The sequence below is a fragment of the Monodon monoceros genome, unplaced genomic scaffold (genome assembly GCF_005190385.1).
Source record: "Monodon monoceros isolate NGI ecotype Baffin Bay Population unplaced genomic scaffold, NGI_Narwhal_1 Super_Scaffold_2, whole genome shotgun sequence".
Lineage (NCBI taxonomy): Eukaryota > Metazoa > Chordata > Mammalia > Artiodactyla > Monodontidae > Monodon > Monodon monoceros.
Genome location: NW_021703776.1, coordinates 15,350,517 through 15,372,873, shown reverse-complemented (window position 1 = coordinate 15,372,873; position 22,357 = coordinate 15,350,517). Strand labels below are relative to the sequence as shown.

Genomic DNA, 22,357 nt, shown 5'->3' with positions numbered 1-22,357 from the left:
ACTCAGTGGAATAGCTTTATAGCTGAAAGGGAGCTTGTAGCCCCTCATTTGAAAATTTGGGCAACCAAGGTCCCAAGATACGACTTATACTAGATTACACAGAAAGTGAAGAGCATTCAGGTCTAGAACTTTGGTATCCTAATTATCATTCCAGTTCTCCTCACTGCATTCTTTCCCATCTGTAAAATGGGTATGATAATAATGCTTACTGCCTGGAGCCCTCCTACAAATTGCTTGGATTTTAGCTAGAGCATCGCTTTCTTAGGGGAGCCTTCTGTCTCCAACTTATCTTCTCCCCAAAGCTGTTCTTTCTCCTATTTCTGTATTGACTGCCTATTTCTGTATTGCTTTCACTACCCACCCTGCCATCTAAGGTAGAAAGTTTGGAGCCATCATCATTATTTCCTTCACTCTTATTCTCACTTTCAGAATTGACAGAACTTGGTGATTGTTGCCAACCTTACTGGTGTCTCACCTGTATCCTTTTAGCACTCACTTTTTCTTTTCATGTTCACCCAAACCCTTCTTATTGGAAGCACCAGGGTCTCTTTGCCTGAGAGATTTCTCCCGCTGTTGGTGCTCACTCAGCCCACTTACAGGGCAGGCCAGATGTGCCAGGGAGTTAAAATCTCTATGAGCAGTCCTCAACCAAAGCCTGATGGAAGTTGATGGATATATTTTAGGTAGGACAACTCTGAAGCATGCTGTATGCTGTCTTCCAGAGGTGTCCAATGAGTCTGAGACACAATTGCCCACAGTGGTAATCTAGTCATTAACGTAACTGAAATCGTTTCCATCTCTTTTCCATCCCCTACTGATGCTTTCTTGGTTCATCTCTCCAACAGACTTGTTGCACTCAAATGCTTGTCTCCAGGTCTGCTTCTAGATGTAGTCAAGTAAAACAGTGACTAATTAGATATTGGGATACAGGGAAGAATTGAGAATGGCTACGATATTTTTTCCTATGGTTGACTGGCTATATGGAGGTATCATGAATTATAAATATAAAGGAGACAATATGTATTTAACATTTTAGATATTAGATAATTGCCATTGAGGTGCTGGCAGAACCGCCCAGTTGGACGTGTTCAGTAGACAGCTGAAAATATGGAATTGGAGTCCAGGAGAGAAGTAGAAACAGGAGCTAAGGATCTAGGAGTTATCATTATCAGTGTATGCAGGTGGGTGCTAAAGCCAGGAAAATGGTTAAGATGGCCAAAATGCTTATCTACAAAGGAAAGAAGAGGGAGAATGGATATTGAGTACAAAGCGGTAGCCTCTATAACAAACACTAAATATCATTCATATCTTCTCTCCTAAAACAGCTTACCTCAGCAAGGAGTACTTTCTTTTTTTCTTTTCTTTTCTTTTCTTTTTTTTTGGCCATGCTGCGCGGCTTAGGCTTATGGGATCTTAGTTTCCCAACCAGGGATGAACCTGGGCCCTTGGCAGTGAGAATGCGGAGTCTTAACCACTAGACCGCCAGGGAACTCCCATTAATTTCTAATTAGTATCTAAATCCACAGTGCCTGGGCAGTAAACTTTCAAGAAATGTAGAATTAAATTTTATCCACGCTATACAGAGTTATTGCAAAGCAAGGATCAGACCTTAGATCTCCGTGCTCAGTTCTGAAGACAATGGTTTTCAGTGTCTCTTAAAAAAGTATGATATCAACCCCCACCCCCCACCCATTCTAATTTGCTTCAACAGGGAGGTGTGTTTCCCATCTGAGGAGATAGAAGATAGTGTGTTTTCTAAACATTGCCAGTTAGCTTAGTTACTTAGAGCAGGATGCTGGTGATACCACAGTCTTTGACCCCATCTCTTACATGGCATTTGAACTGAGGGAGAGATTATAAAGCAGTAATTAAGACTAAAGGCTTTGACTTCAGTGCTGCAGCTATCTGTCCTTGGTGAGACCTTGGGGGTGTTGTTTAACCTCTCAGGGCCTCATCCAAGAAGTAGAAATACTCGGAATCCTTCCTATAGTTAGGGATAAAGTGAGATAGTGCCCGGAAAGTGCTGAGATTCCTCAGCCTAGCAGCATCGAGAACTGGTGAAACTTTACTTTTTGTAGTGTGCTTTAAGCAAACGATAGCTTTACGATAGCAAACGCCTTTCAAGTATTCTATAAGATCACATTGCAACTCCGACACTTTCATTCCTCTAGAACGGTCCCTAATTCCCCGCTGCCCCAAAGGACTACGCGCCTTACGACAGTGTACGACGCCGAGCCTGACTGGTCCGCACGGCGCGGGCCAATCGCGCGGCGCCCGACCGATGACGTAGGCCGCGCTCGTGCATGCGCAGAGCGGGGAGACCTTGGCGAGCCGGCGGAGACGCTTAGTGGAGGTGAAAGCTTTTGGCGGAAAGGAAGGTCCAGCGGCAAGATGCAGAGCTGGGGTCGTGTGTACTGTTCTTTGGCTAAGGTGAGGGCCGACTGGGTGGGGTCGTGCTGAGCCAGAGGCACAGAGAGGTCCGCTGACGGGGTCCGGGACGCGGCCTAAGTGGTGGGGGTGGGAGAGGCCGGCGGCCAGGCCGGGACCAGCTGCGGCTCCACCCCTGAACCGGCTCAGCCCGGGCAGCGGTTCGGAGGCAGAGGCCTGGGCGGTGGAGAGGCCCCGCCGGTTGTATGACGGCCAGCAGTCACACACAGTTCCCTCCCGAGCCTGGGCCGTGGAGCCTGGCGGTCGCACGTAGGCCTTGCCCCCTTGGCGGAGGAAGTATGAGTCTACCTTGCCCCATACGGTCGACTCTTTTTCATAACTTTTGCTTATCCTCTCCCCGGCCCTGAGTGGCCTTTCTGTTGTGGACAGGTAACCTTGGGCCACCGCTTGAAAGACCCAGACCGAGTCAGCCCTAACACGTAGCCCTAGGAATTCCTCGAAGGTCCCTTCAGTGTTTGCAGTTTTAAGCTAGTGTGCATTGACTTCCCTCTTAGAAGCTCGTATTTTTAATTGTAAAGCTCGTATTTTAATTTCTCAGGAAAGCTTTCCTTTTTCATTTATGTACCGAATACAGCCAAAGTGTATATATGTGGGATCGTGCCTGGATACAATATTGATGCAGACCTTAAAAATAATACAGTAGTCAGACTCCTTTGTTTCAAAGATGAGTAGCTTATGTTTTCCGAAGTTAATGTAACATGCTAGGAGTTGTACTTTTAGTGAAAGGCAGAGCTGGGACTAAAACTCAGGACTGATATTTATTCTGCTGTTCTTTGGACCGCTGTCCTGACCTCAGGTGCAAGAATTGCCTTGAAATAGACAACGTTACTAGCTCAGTGTAGGTTTTGTCACTGCTTCCCATTTGCCTTCTGTGATAGGAGCTATTTGCTTTGTTCCTTTGTGCCTCACTGTTCTTAGGAAATAGTAGCCATCCACATTTAGAGGTTGTTGTGGAGATTATGATGCAGTTTGTAAAACCGTAGTAGCTCTTGAATATGAGTACATTACTTGGTGCATTTTTCTAAGGTATTTTGTCTCATTTCCTATTCCTGTTGGACGGTTCAGATACCTCTTCATAGGTTGTACATGGATCACGTGTAAAAGGATTGCATAATGAAATTATCCAAGTACTTAAGCTAGAACTTTGAACACTTTAGTTATGACATTAAAATGATCCCTGACACCAAAAGTTAGCCATGTTTCCTGAAAACTTAATAAAACTTAACACCATTGAGCAACATGTTTTAGTTAGGTTAAATATGAAATGGGATGTTGACTGTTCATAATGAAAAGTGTGGTAAGCTGACTGTTTTTACAGAAGAGGAGAAATTGATGTGTAACCTCTGTGGCAATGGAAGATACATTAATAATCATTGCTTGATACATTTGCCTTAACTCATTGTTTTCAAGGACGTTCAGGAGTTCTATATTTTGAAATCATATTGTACATAATAGGAACATTTTCTTTTCTTTGTTTCAGAGAGGCCATTTCAATCGAATATCTCATGGTCTGCAAGGAGTTTCTGCAGTGCCACTGAGAACTTATGCAGATCAACCAAGTAAGTACTTAGTAAAACAGGTTTTCCTCATATTAACTCATATTTCCTTTGTGTTTAAATGTAAAAGCAAGTGAATGGTAGAGTAACTAATAATAAAGTAATCGGTCATAGAATTCATTTGTTCATATGTTTATTCACTTAAACGTTTATTGAGCATCTAGTGTGTTCTGGGTGGTGAATGAGGCAAAGCCCTACTGTTATGGAACTTATAGTCTGGGGGTAAAAGACAAACAGTACACAAGTAACAGGGAAATATTTTGGGAGGTCTTTGAAAACAAAAGCTGGTAGTTGGGAGGTAAGGAGGCTATTTTAGATAGGGTGTCAGGGCTTTTCTGTGTAAGGGCCTGAGTAAAGTGAGGGAGTGAGAAGTTTATTTCAGGCAGAGGGAAACAGCAGTGAGAAGGGTCTGAGGTGAGAATTCAGTTGTGAGGTTTAAGGAATTGCAAGAAGGCTGGTGTGGGTAGAGCAGAGACCCATAGAGTGTAAAATCAGAGAGTTAGGCAGGGATCAGATATGGAGGGTTTTATAAGCCAGGCCAGGATTTTACTCCCAAGTGTGAGGGGAAACCACTGAAGGGTGTTGGGCAGAGGAGCGATTTTATATGTTTACACTTAAAAAGTTAGGCACTTCCACTGCAGGGAGCATGGGTTTTGATCCCTGGTAGGGGAACTAAGATCCTGCCTGCTGTGCTGTGTGGTCAAAAAAAAAAAAACCCAAAAAACTTAATTCTGTCCACTGGGTAAGATTGAGTGTGTTAGTCGCTTAACACGGTTTAGAATTGTGAGAAATCTTTTTCCATGCTGAATGAAAATCTTGGTGGGCTTATCAAAAGCACGTTTTAAAGACTAGAAGAATGTACCCTGAAAGGAAGCTATGGACTATGAATACTTTTTTCTTTATACTTTTCTATATTTTTGAAGTTTCTGTAAAGGATATGTACTTTATCTTTTAAAGTATTTAAAACAGGGAGTTAATGGGTTTATAGTAAGATACTTTGGCCTCCCATTACCAAGACTGTTGGGTATTTGAAATTGTCTGGTTTTTTTTTCTTTTTTTGCGGTACGCGGGCCTCTCACTGTTGTGACCTCTCCCGTTGCGGAGCACAGGCTCCGGACGCGCAGGCTCAGCGGCCATGGCTCACGGGCCCAGCCGCTCCGCGGCATGTGGGATCCTCCCGGACCGGGGCACGAACCCGTGTCCCCTGCATCGGCAGGCGGACTCTCAACCACTGCGCCACCAGGGAAGCCCCTCTTTGTCTCTTTTGTTAAATGGGGTTATTACTTATTCTTCTCAGCTCAACAGGAGAAATATTAGATTTTCACTTCCAGAGCATGCAAGTAAGGACTTTTCATGGCTCATTCTGCACCTTTGGTATTACATATTCAAGGAGGATTTATTCAGTACCTTCTATTTGCCAGGCAGTCCCTGGGCAGGAACTTAGATTGTGATGTTACGGGGATAACTGAGCACTCATGAATCCAATAATTTAGTGATCCCTTGACATCGAGTAAATTATAAATCCCTTAGTACCCATGTAGATTCCGTGCATAAAGTCTTTGGTTGCATGAAGTAAGAAGTGTTTTATGTACATATTTATATTTGTCTGAGGTGTTTATTTAATGTCTGTACTTTCCTCAAGAGTGCACACTTCATTAGGGCAAGGACTGATTTGTGACTGTTCGGCACCAAAAATGGTACAGTAGGTACTCAGTGCATATTTATTGAATAAACTCTGGGGCCATGTCTGTTTTAGTTATGCTCCATCACAAGCATCCAGTATGATGCCAGGTACACAGTGAGTACCCAGCAGCAACAGTGATATTAACTGATGCATTGAGGGCTTACTCTGTCTCAGGCACAGTCTTTAATCCTTGTGGCTCTCCTACCAGGTGTGTGCTGCTATTTTCCCCATTTAGTGAATGCAGGAGCTGAGTCGAGAGAGCTTAGCTAGGAAATGACAGAGCTGGGAAAATTCTTCTGACTCTAGAGCTTACGCTCTTTATCCTTGTTCTGTTTGGCTTGCCTCGTTACATGAGTATTGCTTGACCAACTTGAGGAGTTGAAGCGTATTGTGATACAGTCCCTGTTACAGCATCTGGGAGGTGTTTGAATAGGAACCAAATTCATCAAGATTTGAAAAGTATTGTGTGTTGTTGTTGATATGACCTGTTTCGTGATAGGAATAGACTTACAGCCCTTCATCAGTCACATTTGCTACGTTAATTTATTCATTCGTTATTTCAACAGATATGGAGTATCTACTGTGTGCCAGTTATTGGACTAGTTGCTGGGATACAACAGTGAACAGGACAGACAAGATGCAGCTGTATAGTTTACAGTCCACTGGGGAATATAAACATCCAACAAATAATTGTGATAAGGACTCCACTGAGTCCCAGCGCTCCCAACTGAGCATTGGGAGTTATGATATCTGTATATGGATCAGGAATGGCCACAGTTATTTTCTAAGGAAATGATGATATCTGAAAAGGGTTGGGGTGGGAGTGGGTATGGGAGGAGGTGTTCCAGGTAGAAAGACCTGTATGTGGGAATATTTTGATGCGAGAAGGAGCATAGTGCATTTGAGGAGCCCGAAAAGGGCCAGTGTGGCTGAAATGTGTTGACGGTTGACTTCTCCAGGTTACAGAAGACCCTAACTCTTTATTTTAAGGGCAATTGGAGGTCATTGAAGTGTTTTAAGCAGGGACATGATATAATCAGATTTGTTTTTAAAGCTCGTTTTGGTTGCAGATCAGAGTTTTTATTGTAATAACTTTTTCTCTCGTTAGACTGTAAGAACCAGGGCTCTGTCATTCATTGGTAGCCCAAGAGCTTAGAATTGTGTCTGTAATGTGAAATACTTGCTGTCAGTATTTATTTCTAGGTAGATGGGCCAGAATGTATGTGGGTGGACCAGCCCAATTCTGTGCGTGTAAGGTACCAGTAATTCATTATTGCTGAAGCTTAAACTGCATGATATTGGTTGATAAGCAGAATGTGGTGGAAGATGAGGCTGGAGAAATAGCTATCTAAGAGATTTAGATGTGTATATAGGAACTTGGATTTTATCTACCAAGAGGCAGGGAAACCAACGAGGAGCAAGAGAATAAAGTCCTAGTTGGGTTTTGGCAGGAGGTAACACTGTGGTAGCTGAGGAGGGTGGGGATGGGGACTGGAGGCTGCAGGACCAAAATTGGGAGGAGGATCTGAGAAGGGAAGAAACATGTGTTGAGTGCCCAGTGTGCACCTGGCATTCTCCCAGGATCTTGACATACCTTATCTCTCACCTCTCTACCCTGGGATGTAGATATTACTGTCACTGTTATGCCTATGTTGCATCGAAGCCCAGAGAGATTAAATAATTTTCCCAAGAATTTAAGAGATGGTAGAGCTCATATTTGAACTCAGGTTTGTTTAACTTCAAATCCTTTCTTCTTTTACTGTGTTTCTCTTTCGTTATGGACTAGAGGGTTGTAGGGTTATCATCAGAAAGTAAAAGTATTAGAATTCAAGATTTTCTTTGAAGCTGAACTGTTTAGGGTGATCACAGGTAGAGGATGTGACTATGGAAATAGACTGAAGATTAAGGCTATTGATTATTTTATTGTAGTTTTTGTTGTGTTTTTTGGGTGTGGTTTTTTGTTTTTTTTTTTTTGGCTGCACCACGCAACATGTGGGATCTTAGTTCTCCGACCAGGGATTGAACCAGTGCCCCCTGCAGTGGAAGTGCAGAGTGTTAACCACTGGACCGCCAGGGAAGTCCCAGGCTATTGATGATTTTAAAACAGACCCCCCCACCCCCATCAACAAAACAACAAGTAAACATTACAACAAGTAGCTCTTATACTCATTTAGTGAAATTGGTAATTAATAATTACTGCCTTATATTTCTTTTCCTATTCCTTTTTTTGTTTGTTTTAAAAATAATCTTGATTTATCTACATTTTGATATGTGCCTATTTCCCCTAACTATAACATAAGGTTTTTGAAGGTAGTGATGATTTCCTCATAGGGTAGGCATTCATGAAATTTGATTTCATTCTGATAATGAAGAGCTTCGTGTCATTTTAGTTGGAGTTCCTGATTGACCTGCAGATTATGGGATCATCTGAGTGTTTGAGAGGCATAATGGTGTAGGAGCATAGGCTACAGAATCTAAAGAATATGGCTTGAATCCTGGCTGGATCAGTTACTAATTGTGCAACCTTATATAGGTTGTTTAGTTACCCTCAAGCCTTATTTTCTCCCTGTTAAATGGCAGTAATAACTGTGTAACAGAGATGTGCCGAGGCTTAAATAAGACAACAGGAAGCATTTAGCTCACTACCTGGCATGTAAATTATCCAAGTGGCAGATAATGTTGCCGACTGACTTCTTAAAACATGTGTTGTAATTTGTTGATGATTACAGTTGGTTTGTAACCGGACACCTTTATTTCAGTGGTAGCCTTGATAATGTGGTATCCTTAGTTTCCTCGTAATGATATAATAAGTAACATTTGTAGAGTAACTTGTAGAGCACTTTTTCCTGCTTTTTCTTTCGGTTCATTTCATGGCGTTGACTAATTAAGTCAGTCACCTCTTATTGTACCCCAGTATTTCTTAAAGTATCAACCCGATAGCTTTCTCCTGGTATTTTACTGCCACCTGAAATGAAGATTGCTATCCAGCTGTCTTTTGCCGTTTTGGCTTAGTCATCGTTCTCTTATGCTATCAATTTGTATATCCTTTTCAGTTTTTCTTTTTCACTTTTAAAGGCTGATGCTAGTTTTGTAAAATTATATATTAAGTGTTCCCTAAATTAATGTATTTGGTTTAACTACTTTTCTATATCCTGATTTTTAAAACTACTTTAAAATTGAGAAATGCTTCTTGACAAGGAGATGGTGAGTCAGAATCAGGTATTGTAAACTGTCACTTACAAGCAGCCTTTGGTAAAGGTGAAAGCTAGCTGGTTTGTTTTTCCAGTATTTTATTATGAAAAATTTCAAACATTTAGAAAAGGTGCAAGAATTTTACAGTGAATACCCATGGATTCTTCACATTTTACTATACTTACATTATCACATATCTGTTCATCCATATACGTATCCATTCACTCTTCTTACTTTTCTGATGCGTTTCAAGGTAAATTGCAGACATTGGTGTACTTGCCCTAAATAATAGCTTATTTTTGAAGCTTTGCATTGGATCATACCCTCCTATACTTTCAGTTGACAAATCTTCAGATGAAGACTTCTTTTTCCCTTCATCTTTGTGCTTCCTAGCACTTTAGTGGGATTCTGATGGAATGGTGCACTTAGTATCTTCAGTGCAAGGCGAACTGTTTTTTGGTATTTTCTACAGTTTTTAAAAAGACCTAAGATGACACAGTAAATTGGGAAATAAAATGCAAGTATTTTGGCTTTTTTGTGTTTAAATTTAATCAACAAACATGTATATTATAACCAAAAAAATGTTTAAAAAATCAGCAAAGAAACATGTGGAGCTTGTATTTAGATTACTGTGAAATTAAAAATTAGGACCCAAACTAAGGGATATTGTTTAGGTCCTGATTTGGTTCAAGATTTGAAAATAGAAATACATTTTATTACATACTTAATTCTGAACGTGAATGAGTGAACCAAGCATTGTGGCCAAAAAGCATAAATGGATCAGTAGAAATTGAAGCAATACTTTTATCATGTATTGGACCAGCTATATTTTTTTCATGTATTGAGTAATCCTAATTATCATCTGACATAACCAAGGAGAATCAGTACTATGATTTATTCAGTGGACGATCCTTAGACTTTGTGGATAACTGGGTTGGCTAACTTGTTAGTTGTCAAATAACATAGAGGTTATTTGATTCTGTTCAGGCCAGCAAAGGTCTTTTGAATGATACTACACTCCCATCCCCTAGGAGGTGTGGGTTTTGTGGGGGAGGGATGATAAGAAATTAAAATTGCTGTCTTTTTAGGTCAGAATATAGTTACTATACAGTGAATACTTACTATGTATGTTCCAGGTACTATGCTAAGCTATTTGCATACATTATTTATTCTGTATTACAGCCCTATGAGGTAGATTTTCTTGTACTGTTTATTTTGCAGATGAGTAAACTGAGGCTGAAGCAGGTTAAATTACTCACCTAAGGTCAGATAGCTAGTTATTATAAAGCTTGATTATTGCCCTTGGGGATAGGTGAAACGGAGGAATGGAGTAGTGTGAATAATGGAAATACCACTGGAAGGAGAGACAGAAAACTTAATTTTGTCTCTCCCACACGATTGCTAGATGACCTTGGGCAAGTTAATTGACCTCTCTGAACCTAGTGTTTTTTAATCTGTGATATATCGGATATATGCCATCCTCACCTTCCTCCTAGGAAGTTCTGGGTAAAACATGGTAATATATGTGAAAGTGTGTTAAAAACTGCTAAATGCTAGGTTGCAATGACAGTTGGGGGTGGAGAAGGGAGACTGTCTCTAACTCTTAACAGTTATTGTTGCTTTATTTGATGTTGGATTGAGGAGAATGGGAATAATTGGACTTAATTTTACATTTGTATCATAATTATTATATTCCTCAGGCTACTGATCAAAGTTAATTTTCAGTTTCTTATCTTTATATGATAAATGTCCAGAATAGTTCATTGAGTTCTGTTTAGCCTATTATCTTAAACTATACAAAATGTATCATTATTCAAATAAAGTTCAAAACGTATTTGCCATGCATTATAGGGAAGCAGAGTTTTCCCCCTGATATCTTAGAAGTTAAGTACCTGAAAAGGATATAATCAGTCTTAAATTTATTGAGAGAACTAAAGTATTATACAAAATTATCTTATTTAATCCAAACATCAATCATTTAAGACAGTGTTATTGTTCCTATATGACAGAAAAATGAGGTCACTTAGTCACACAACTAATAAGTGACAGGAGCTGAGATTTGAAGCCAGGTATGTCAGATTCCAAAGCTCAGGCTGTTTCCTTCATACAGATGTGTTAGTAAATGCCTGTCTGTTATGAAACTATGGAATTTAGCAAGGTCAGTGGGTACAAAACTCAGTTATATTTTGGTATGCTGTAATGAATAAATAGAAAACAAAATTTAAAAATCTGTGCCATTTTCAGTTATGTCAAAGAACATCAGGTACCTAGGAATGAATAGTACTGTGTAGAAAATGCTGATTATTTGTACTTTCTTGGAGGTGTAAAATGTAAGATTTTTCTTTTAATGTACTGTTTTTGGTCAATATTAAGCAATTTATTGTTTTGTATCAATTTGCTTTTATTGTAGTTGATGCTGATGTAACAGTGATAGGTTCTGGTCCTGGAGGATATGTTGCTGCTATTAAAGCTGCCCAGTTAGGCTTCAAGGTAAGGTTTAGGCTCAGACTAGGTGTTGATTCCTTTTCATTTGGCAAGAGTTGATCACATTCACAAAATACTTTGCAGGTAATTAATAATGGTAAATAATTTCTTAATTCTATAAATTATATTTAGGCCTGAGACTAATGAAGAGAGAGTTTATTCGATTGTAGTATTTTCATGAAATGCAAAGTGAAGTCATTATTTTCCCCTCCCCCCAATACTTTTTTGTTTTGGCTTCTAATCACACTTTGGAAGATACAGTAATAGAGCCAAAAACATGTATTTGGTTGTTAAACAAAAATATCTTTTAGAATAATTTGCTTTTGGGTTAGTATTATTCAAATAATAAATTATAAAGGAGTCTATTTCATTCTCACAAACACAGCTTCAGTAGCATGTTTTGTAGAAGAATTAAGACAGATACATTTGGAATTTTAGTGAACTGAAACACTGCAGGTTATGTGCAGTAAATAATGTTTTCTTTGGTTGTAGGCCGTCTGCGTTGAGAAAAATGAAACACTCGGTGGAACTTGCTTGAACGTTGGTTGTATTCCTTCTAAGGTGAGCATATGTTTTGTGCAGTGCAGAAATTTTTTCATTAGCCACCAGCTAGAAGGATATATTGAGATTAGAATATTAAACTAATACAGTTATTAAAAAATAAACCAGGGATGATAAAAACATGTTTTTCCCTTGTTAAAACTTAAGAGTACTGTCATCAGTCTGCCATACATTCCTGAAATAACTTCCTTGTCTCAGAATGCCTAGCCTTTGAGCTAGGCTCTGATGACAGACTCTGATGTTCCACTTTTTTTCTTTTTAGCTTTCCTTTACAGTGAAACAGATAATAGGTAGTAAATTCTTCTTTTAGGCCCTTTATATATGAAAATATGACTGCTTTTTTAACCTGCCTTTCTGAAGTGTGTATTTAATTCATTGCTTTTAAAGAAAGTAGTTTTTTCATTCTTGTTTGTTGAACGTTTAAGTCGTTATTGTTTGTCTTAGATTAATTATGTAAGAACAAACTGAATTGGTGTAGTCCTATATGCTATTTCACGTAGAGAATGTCATTTTGTAAGTGGTTTTTGATTATATATGGTTTGTGAAATTTGATAATTGAGTCTATTTCCTTTAGGCTTTATTGAATAACTCTCATTATTACCATCTGGCCCACGGAAAAGATTTTGCATCTAGAGGAATTGAAAGTATGTATACCTTTCATATTTAGCAATATTATCACTTAACTTGACTCTTCTGGCTTAACTTGACTTGTGTCTCATGAGTGTGTAATATATGTTCAGTGAGGGAAGAGTAAGAAAAAGATGTTAACGTGAGAAGAATTATTTAAGAAAGAAGGCTTAAATTCATATTCCTACTATGACATCTTGTGTTCCTTTGCTAACGTGTGTGTGTGTGTGTGTGTGTGTATGTGTGTGTGTGTGTGAGAGAGAGAGAGAGAGAGAGAGAGAGAGAGAGAGAGAGAGAGAGGGAGGGAGGGAGGAGTCAGTTTTTATTTCCCTGAAACCTAGGGATCATTGGGAGGTGCTGGATTCCTGAGTGCCATGGGCAAATAATGGTGAAGGAAGCAAAGTCTCCTTAAGTTGTTGGTAGTGGAAAGAGGTGCAGGGAGAGGGGGAAGGATGCAGCATAGTGGAAAAGAAGGACATTTCATAACGTTTTAATTTGTTACGTCATATCTCCTGCCATTCTTTTTGGACTGTTTTCATTTCATCCTTTTTCTCCAATTATTGTTGTTTACAGATATATAGAGATAGAGATATAGAAATATATAGAGATATAGATATATTGTTTGGCCCTTCTAGGAAGGGCCAAAACACACCTTGGTTGGGGGGGGGGTGTGTTAATTGATTTTCCTTCATTTATTTCTTTGTAGCGGTAGGTTTCTGAGAGATTGGGCTCTAGTGTAGGCAGGCAGGAAGGTATAGGAGTGATGTAAATACATTAAAGCAAATATATTAAGCTAGATGAAAAGTAGAATCAAAACTCACTTTCTGTACCCACAAAGGAAAGAAGAGACAGGGCTAGTCAAAGACGTGCATTGTAGGTAAAGCTTCATGTTCTAGCTCTGTGACTTTAGGTAAATCACATCTCTCAGGGCCTCTCTTTCCTCATCTTTAAGATAATGTGTTGGTTGCATGAGCTGATTTCTGAGGTATTCTTACATGTAATGTTCTGTTGAGTTAGAGTTGCTTTATCTTCTGAGTTGCTTCAGAGTTTTCTTCTGAATTAAATGAGTGAGTAAAATCTAGTTTATTAAATTCTTTTATATTAAGCTTCTGTATTTGAAGTTTTCAAATGTGTATTTTTAGTAGTTTCATGAAATTTACCCTTTTGTTTGCAATTTCCAGTGATGTTTTACTTTGTCATTTTTATCAATACTTAAATTTAAATCTCTTCCAGATTGATAGTTATCATAAGGTGTTTGGAGAATATATTGTCATAATGGGTATAATGTTTTATTTTGGACTTGGTTTTTCCTGAAGGTGGACTTTTTACAGTGTGTAATAGGTTCTGTTATTGTGATAGGATGCTGTTTGCCTTTTGCCAGCTATGATTATTGTATCAGTTATTAGAGTAAATATTTTTAATACTGCCTTTTATACAGTTCTGTAAGCATTAGGCTGCAGTTTTTTAGACCTTGATTAGTGAAAAATATCACACATTGCTTCAGGAATTTAGCTATGGACTAAAGATTTATTTAACAAATTACAGTGTCTGAAGTTCGCTTGAATTTAGACAAGATGATGGAGCAGAAGAGTAATGCAGTAAAAGCTTTAACGGGTGGAATTGCCCACTTATTCAAACAGAATAAGGTCAGTGTGTTTAATGTTCAAATTTTTGCTTTATTTTATATACACCTTAACATTGCTTTATGCTCACAGTGATGTTATTAGAACTTGGCTGCTGGAGAATATTTAATTTAAAACAGTATGTTAACCTGAAATAGATTTCCCTGATACATAGAACAAAACGTTTGCTGTTCCATACGTAGCATTACTAAGTAGGGAAGTATTTTGTATTGGATAAGTTATTTAATAGTTTTTTCTTATTAATCATATTTGTTACTCCAAAAAATTATTTTAAACTTTGTGAATTTATAAACATTATTTTATAAAGGTTGCTCATGTAAATGGATATGGAAAGATAACTGGGAAAAATCAGGTCACCGCTACAAAAGCCGATGGCAGCACTCAAGTTATTGATACAAAGAACATTCTTATAGCCACAGGTTCAGAAGTCACTCCTTTTCCTGGAATTACGGTATTTACATGTTTTACAACTGTCACAACCTTCCTACAGAAATATGTTTTATAAACGACTTTATGCTCTTTATGAACTTTGAATGACAGATCTCTGACTGAAGTACTATATGTTGACAGTCATTCAGCTTTGGAAAATTGCCTGTCTTTATTCTGCAGTGATCGTGACTAGAAATAGAACACTGTATATTAAGATATTTTTCAATTCAATATGAAGTTAAAATTGACCGTTTTGTCTTGAAATGCTGAATGATAAATTTTTAAGTGAGCTTTTTTTTTTTTTAAGTGAGCATTTTTAATGGGTTTTGTTAAAATTGAGTCTATGGATAAAAGTCGTAAGTAGCTCAAAGCAAATAAATGACTTAGTATTTTTAGTGATTATACTGAGTGAGATCACAGTTTATAATCAGTAGGTTTTTCCAAATAATTTTGATTGTATCTTTTTTTTTAATTACAGATTGATGAAGATACAGTAGTGTCATCTACAGGTGCTTTGTCTTTAAAAAAAGTTCCAGAAAAGATGGTTGTCATTGGTGCAGGAGTAATAGGTGTAGAATTGGTGAGTTTTGTTTTTTTATTTATTTATTTTTTACATCTTTATTGGAGTATAATAGCTTTACAGTGGTGTGTTAGTTTCTGCTTTATAACGAAGTGAGTCAGTTATACATATACATATGTTCCCATATCTCTTCCCTCTTGCGTCTCCCTCCCTCCCACCCTCCCTATCCCACCCCTCCAGGCGGTCACAAAGCACCGAGCTGATCTCCCTGTGCTATGCGGCTGCTTCCCACTAGCTGTCTACCTTACGTTTGATAGTGTATATATGTCCATGCCTCTCTCTCGCTTTGTCACAGCTTACCCTTCCCGCTTCCCATATCCTCAAGTCCATTCTCTAGTAGGTCTGTGTCTTTATTCCTGTCTTACCCCTAGGTTCTTCATGACATTTTTTTTTTCTTGAATTCCATATATATGTGTTAGCATACGGTATTTGTCTTTCTCTTTCTGACTTACTTCACTCTGTATGACAGACTCTAGGTCTATCCACCTCAGTACAAATAGCTCAATATCGTTTCTTTTTATGGCTGAGTAATATTCCATTGTATATATGTGCCACATCTTTATCCATTCATCCGTTGATAGACACTTAGGTTGTTTCCATCTCCGGGCTATTGTAAATAGAGCTGCAATGAACATTTTGGTACATGACTCTTTTTGAATTATGGTTTTGTCAGGGTATATGCCCAGTAGTGGGATTGCTGGGTCATATGGTAGTTCTATTTGTAGTTTTTTAAGGAACCTCCATACTGTTCTCCATAGTGGCTGTACCAATTCACATTCCCACCAGCAGTGCAAGAGTGTTCCCTTTTCTCCACACCCTCTCCAGCATTTATTGTTTCTAGATTTTTTGATGATGGCCATTCTGACTGGTGTGAGATGATATCTCATTGTAGTTTTGATTTGCATTACTCTAATGATTAGTGATGTTGAGCATTCTTTCATGTGTTTGTTGGCAGCCTGTATATCTTCTTTGGAGAAATGTCTATTTAGGTCTTCTGCCCAGTTTTGGATTGGGTTGTTTGTTTTTTTGTTACTGAGGTGAGTGATGTTTTTTTCTGCCCCTTATTACTTGGAGTTGGACAGGACTTAGTGGTGCTCTGTTTGATTCTTTGTATAACATCACAGGTAGATCAGCATTGAGGGTTTTTTTTTGTTTCTTTTTTAAATATTTATGTACATCCATTAGTTTTTTATTTTTATAATTTTTTTAGGAAAATTTTTGGCTGCTTTGGGTCTTTGTTGCATGCGGGCTTTCTCTAGATGCGGCGAGCAGGGGCTACTCTATGTGGCAGTGCGCAGGCTTCTCATTACGTTGGCTTCTCTTCTTGCAGAGCACGGGCTCTAGGTGCGCGGGCTTCAGTATTTGCGGCACGCGAGCTCAGTAGTTGTGGCTCACGGGCTCTAGAGCGCAGGCTAAGTAGTTGTGGTGCACGGGCTTAGTTGCTCCCCAGCATGTGGGATCTTCCCGACCAGGGATCAAACCCGTGTTCCCTGCATTGTCAGGCGGATTCTTAACCACTGCACCACCAAGGAAGTCCCAGCATGGAGTTTTGCTTAGACACTTATCTAGTAGTAAAGAATTTTCAAGGCAACCTATTTAAGTAATCATTAGTCATTAGGACATTCTCTTTTGTTTTGAAATCTGCTTCCCTGTATCTTTCACATTTCCTATTCCCTAGAACTGGACTAATTTTTAAAAATCTACCAGCCCTTCAGGTATTTAAATCTGCCAGCCCTTTGACCCTTCAGCAGACAGCTCTCATTCTGAGTGAATTACATTTCAGATAAAGACATGACTTATGTGACCTGACTCTTCCCTGCCCCTGCATCCTCATCTCGATCCCTCTTAACTCAAGTTTTAGAAATGTCAGACTACTTGAAGTCCTGTGAATACTGTGCTGTCTCCTACCTTTTCGCTGCCTGGTTCTCCTTTCTTGTCCATCTGGCAGATTTCATGTTTGTCCAGTGACCTCTATCCATTTTAGGAGTCCTTTCCCAGGGACGTTTTACCTTGTAATCGCCAAGAATGGCTCTACTTCTGAAATCACAAATCCAGACATTTTATTCTCTAACCATAAGCTCCTTTCCTCTTATTAAGTTATTCCTCAGGTAGACAGGTTCTGTAACTTAATCAAGTTTTCTAGTCCCTAGATCTCTCTTATGATTTTGCTCTCTGCCTTTATCCCATCTTGACTGCTTTCCCGAGCAGGTTAGATTCTATAATGTTTCACTTTAATCACTTCATTACAGGTGTTCTTGAGTCTCTTGCCTTGCTATTCTGTCATACCTGCTTGGCGAAACTAGTCCTGGTTGAATTCAGCTGTCTGTCTTTTTATGCTATACCCAGGATACTGACTACACCAGGAGAAAGACAGGCACCCTGCAGATTAGTACCTGTGTAAATTTTTGGCCACAGGTCTCAACAAGATGCTCAGCCTTGCTGACAACTCCATTATTTCCTTAGCTGGTACACTCTCCTGGTGCCTGCAATGGTGGTTTCATTTCCCACTCATCTCAAACCTCTGCCAGCACAGCGTCTTCCCCTGCTTGCAGATGACCTTGTCTCCTAATTCCGCATAAGAGAAACCATCAGGTGAGAAGTCCCTCAGCCTGATGCCCCAGATTTCAAAGTATTTTTACCCATTGTTACACTTGTTCTCGTGATCTCTGTTGTAACTCTCGAAGTGCTTTTTTCCCTAAGACTGAGCCCTTCACCTGTCCTTGGTAGTGCATCATCTCCTGCCTTCTTGGGGACTTTGTTGTGATTTTTTTTTGTATTGTTTTTTAGTCTTCAAACTCTCTATTTTTGCTTCCTTATTTACGTCTAAACGTGCTTCTCTGTGGGCACCTTTGTGCATTCACACATGCCAAGATGCCTTTGCACTCACAGACACAGGCTGTGTACACATAAGTAAGCCTTTTTTTGATCCTGTGTCCTCCTTCAGTTGCTAATTTTCCTCCCACCTTCTCTTCACAACCAGACTTCTTGAAAGAGATGCCCACACTCTGTTTCATCAGTTCCCACTCACTTCTTCGTCCATGGCTTCTTGTGCCATCAAATTGCTCTTGACAGGGCATGAATGGATTTAGTGCTCAATCCAGTGGACTGTTTTCTTCACTGCTTTATTTGGTAGCAAACAGCATTGCTGATTTTCTTGCGTTTGAAACTTTTCCCTTAACTTCTCTGATCAAACCACACTCTGTGGGTTTTCCAGCTACCCTTTGGGCTGACTTCTCATTCTTCCCTTTCTCAGCCTTCCCTTTAATTGTTAGTCTTACTCTGGATTCTGTCTCGGATCTATTCCAGACCCTTTTTGTCTTTCCACAGAATATTCTCTTTCCTCTTACCTCAGTTACACAAGGACTCATAAATATTTGCAGCCTAATCCTTTCTCCTTGCCTCTGAATTTTTATATCTGAATACTTACCAGCATCTCTGTTTGTAGGTCTCACAGGCACTCAGTTCAGTAAGTGCCTCTTAACCTTTCTCTCCCTCTTTCACTCCCCAAAATAAAACAAAGCCTGTTTCTTTTCTAACATTTCCTATTTCTGAGTGGTACTGCCATCTATCTGGAGGCCTAAAGAAGTTTGGAAACTATATGTGGCCTCTCCCATGCTTTTGTGTCGCATATTGAGTCAGTCCCTGGATTGTAATGTGATACTACCTGTTAGGTGGCTCATGAATATATACTCTTCTTTTTTTTTTTCTTTTTTCTTTGTGGTACGCGGGCCTCTCACTGTTGTGGCCTCTCCCGTTGCGGAGCACAGGCTCCGGACACGCAGGCTCAGCGGCCATGGCTCACGGGCCCAGCCGCTCCGCGGCATGTGGGATCTTCCCGGACGAGGGCACGAACCCATGTTCCCTGCATCGGCAGGTGGGCTCTCAACCACTGTGCCACCAGGGGAGCCCCTCTTCTTTTCATGTATCTACTTAGATCCCAGTTCATGCCAAGATCATGTCTTACCCTGGGTTTCTCTTACTTCTTTAACTTTTTCTAATCTGTTTTCCCCAGAGTGGCTGAAGTGATCTTTCTGTAACACAAATGTAATTATGTCTCTTCCCTGCTGAAAACGCTTCAATGACTCATTATAGCTGTTAGGATAAGTACAAACTCTTAAATGTTGGTTGGTGCTGGCTCAAATCTCCAGCCTCATTTCTAACCCCTTTCCCTCTCAAACTATGTTCAAGGTATAGTGAAATATCAGTTCCTGAACAAGCTGCATTCTTTATCTGTAGGTAGACCTTCCTTCTGTTTGGAACATTTCATCCCTCTACGAGTTACTGCACTTTCTGAGCCCTTCCCTGCCTACCTAGATGGCCTTAGGTACTCTTGCTGAGTGTTCCATTGCAGCCTGTACTTCTTGTTCTAGCATTTATCTTGCTTTCTTGATGTTACTTGTTCACTTGTCTCTCTTTCATTAAATCATAAACTCCATGAGGGTAGAGATGCTGGCTGTTTCATTTACTGTGTGTCTTTAGGCTCTAGCGTAGTGGCTGATCTATAATAAGTACTCATGTATTAGCTTTTATTATTGCTCTATAAACATTTGTTGATATAATAAATACCTTTCAAATGTCAGCTTAGAAGTTACCTTTTTAGTGGAGACTTCTGTTTAAGAGAGCTCAGGTCTTTCCTTCTTCGAGTCTTCAGTATAACGTGTCTGCATCTTTGCATCATCTACTAATAATAGTATATTGACTCTGTTTATGTCTGTCTTTTTTATAGGACCATAAGCTTCTTAAAGGCAGAGATTGAGTTTTATTCATATTTAAATCTCCATTGCTTTTCTTTTTTTGTTGTTGTTTTTTGTTTTGTTTTGTTTTCTTGTCTGCACCACGCCGCATGCGGGATCTTAGTTCCCCGACCAGGGATTGAACCCGTGCCCCCTAGAGTGGAAGCACGGAGTCTTAACCACTGGACCACCATGGAAGTCCCTGATACTACAGTCTTTAACCAGTTATAAACATAACTGAATACCTTGCTGATACCAAAATATGCTACATTAACCAGCCCAGAAAAACTTTTAGAAAATAAAGTGTGGGTTGTTTAAATGACCTGTTTGAAACACTTGTGGTAGTGTCTAATGATTGTCAAAGCAGCTGTTTAAAAATCTCTTCTAGTATTTAGCAGAGATTGACCTCTGCCCCACATTTCAGAGTCTATTCTTTTTTCTTTTATTTTTTAACTTTTTATTTTATATTGGAGTATAGTTGATTAACAATGTTGTGTTAGTTTCAGGTGTACAGCATAGTGATTCAGTTACATGTATATATGTATTTATTCTTTTTCAAATTCTTCTCCATTTAGGTTGTTATTATATTGATATATATTGATCAGAGTTCCTTGTGCTATACAGTAGGTCCTTATTGGTTATCCATTTTAAATATACTAGTATGTACATATCAATCCCAAATTTCCTAACTTCATTTGTATATTTCTTTTTTCGACCTCACATATAAGCGATATCATATGATGTTTGTCTTTCTCTGTCTGACTTCATTCAGTATGACAATCTCTAGGTCCATCCATGTTGCTGCAAATTGCATTATTTCATTCTTTTTATTGGCTGAGTAATAACTCCTTTGTATATATGTACCACATGTTCTTTATCTATTCCTCTGTCAGTGGACATTTAGGTTGCTTCCAGGTCTTGGCTATTGTAAACAGTGCTGCAGTGAACACTGGGGTGCACGTATTCTTTTGGACCATGTTTTTCTCTGGATATATGCCTAGGAGTGGGATTGCAGGATCATATGGTAGCTTTATTTTTAGTTTTTTAAGGAGCCTCCATACTGTTCTCCACAGTGGCTATACCAATTTACATTCCCACCAACAGTGTAGGAGGGGTCCCTTCTCTACACGCCCTCTCCAGCATTTATTGTTTGTGGATTTTTTGATGATAGTCATTTTGACTGGTTTAAGGTGATATCTCATTGTAGTTTTTTTTAAGACTTTTTTTTTTTGATTTGGACCATTTAAAAATCTTTATTGCATTTGTTACAGTATTGCTTCTGTTTTATGTTCTGGTTTTTTTGGCTGCGAGGAGTGTGGGATCTTAGCTCCCCCACCAGGGATTGAACCTGTACCTCCTGCATTGGACTGCCAGGGAAGTCCCCTCATTGTAGTTTTGGTTTGCATTTCTCTAATAATTAGCGATGTTGAGCATCTTTTCATGTGCCTCTTGGCCTTCTGTATATCTTCTTTGGAGAAATGTCTGTTTAGGTCTTCTGCCCATTTTTTGATTGGGTTGTTTGTTTTTATGATATTAAGCCCTATGAGCTGTTTGTAAAGTTTGGAGACTAATCTCTTGTCGGTTGCATCATTTGTAAATATTTTCTCCCATTCTGTGGGTTGCCTTTTCATTTTGTTTGTGGTTTCCTTTGCTGTGTAAAAGCTTTTGAGTTTAATTAGGTCCCATTTGTTTTTGTTTTTATTTCAATTAGTCTGGGAGACGGATTGAGAAAGATATGACTGTGATTTATGTCAGGGAGTGTTCTGCCTATGTTTTCCTCTAAAAGTTTTATGGTGTTCAGTCTTATATTTAGGTCTTTAATCCATTTTGAGTTTATTTTTGTGTACGGTGTTAGAGTATTTTAATTTCATTATTTTTACATGTAGTTGTCCAGTTTTCCCAGCACCATTTATTGAAGAGACTGTCTTTCCTCCATCGTATAGTCTTGCCTCCTTTATTGTAGATTAATTGACCATAGGTGCATGGATTTATTTCTGAGCTTTCTATCCTGTTCCATTAATCTATATTTCTATTTTTGTGCCAGTACCGTACTGTTTTGATAACTATAGCTTATAGTCTGAAGTCAGGGAGCCTGATTCCTCCAGCTCCATTTTTCTTTCTCAAGATTGCTTTGGCTATTTGGGGTCTTTTGTTTTTCCATACAAACTTTAAGATTTTTTGTTCTAGTTCTGTGAACAGTGCCGTTGGTACTTTGTTAGGGATTGCATTGAATCTGTAGATTGCCTTTGGTAGGATAGTCATTTTGACAATATTGATTCTATCCAAGAACATGGTATATCTCTCCGTCTGTTGTGTTGTCTTCGATTTCTTTCATCAGTGTAGTATAGTTTTCAGAGTACAGGTGTTTTATCTCCTTAGGTAGGTTTATTCCTAGGTATTTTATTCTTTTTGCTGTGATG

At 39.1% G+C, this 22,357-nt stretch overlaps 1 protein-coding gene across 3 annotated transcripts in view; it reads left to right on the top strand.

The window, feature by feature from the left end:
* The first annotated feature begins 2,305 nt into the window (after positions 1-2,305).
* The window catches only part of DLD (dihydrolipoamide dehydrogenase), a 52,689-nt gene continuing 32,637 nt past the window's right edge, over positions 2,306-22,357 (top strand). For all 3 annotated transcript variants that reach the window (XR_003795105.1, XM_029232998.1, XM_029232997.1), the window contains exons 1-8: positions 2,306-2,430; positions 3,929-4,007; positions 11,291-11,370; positions 11,857-11,925; positions 12,500-12,569; positions 14,098-14,198; positions 14,503-14,646; positions 15,103-15,204. Coding sequence is in view for 2 of the 3 variants with exons in the window: in XM_029232998.1 (XP_029088831.1) it covers positions 2,392-2,430; positions 3,929-4,007; positions 11,291-11,370; positions 11,857-11,925; positions 12,500-12,569; positions 14,098-14,198; positions 14,503-14,646; positions 15,103-15,204 (684 nt within the window). In the remaining variant the exon portion in view is untranslated. The remainder of the gene's footprint in view (positions 2,431-3,928; positions 4,008-11,290; positions 11,371-11,856; positions 11,926-12,499; positions 12,570-14,097; positions 14,199-14,502; positions 14,647-15,102; positions 15,205-22,357) is intronic.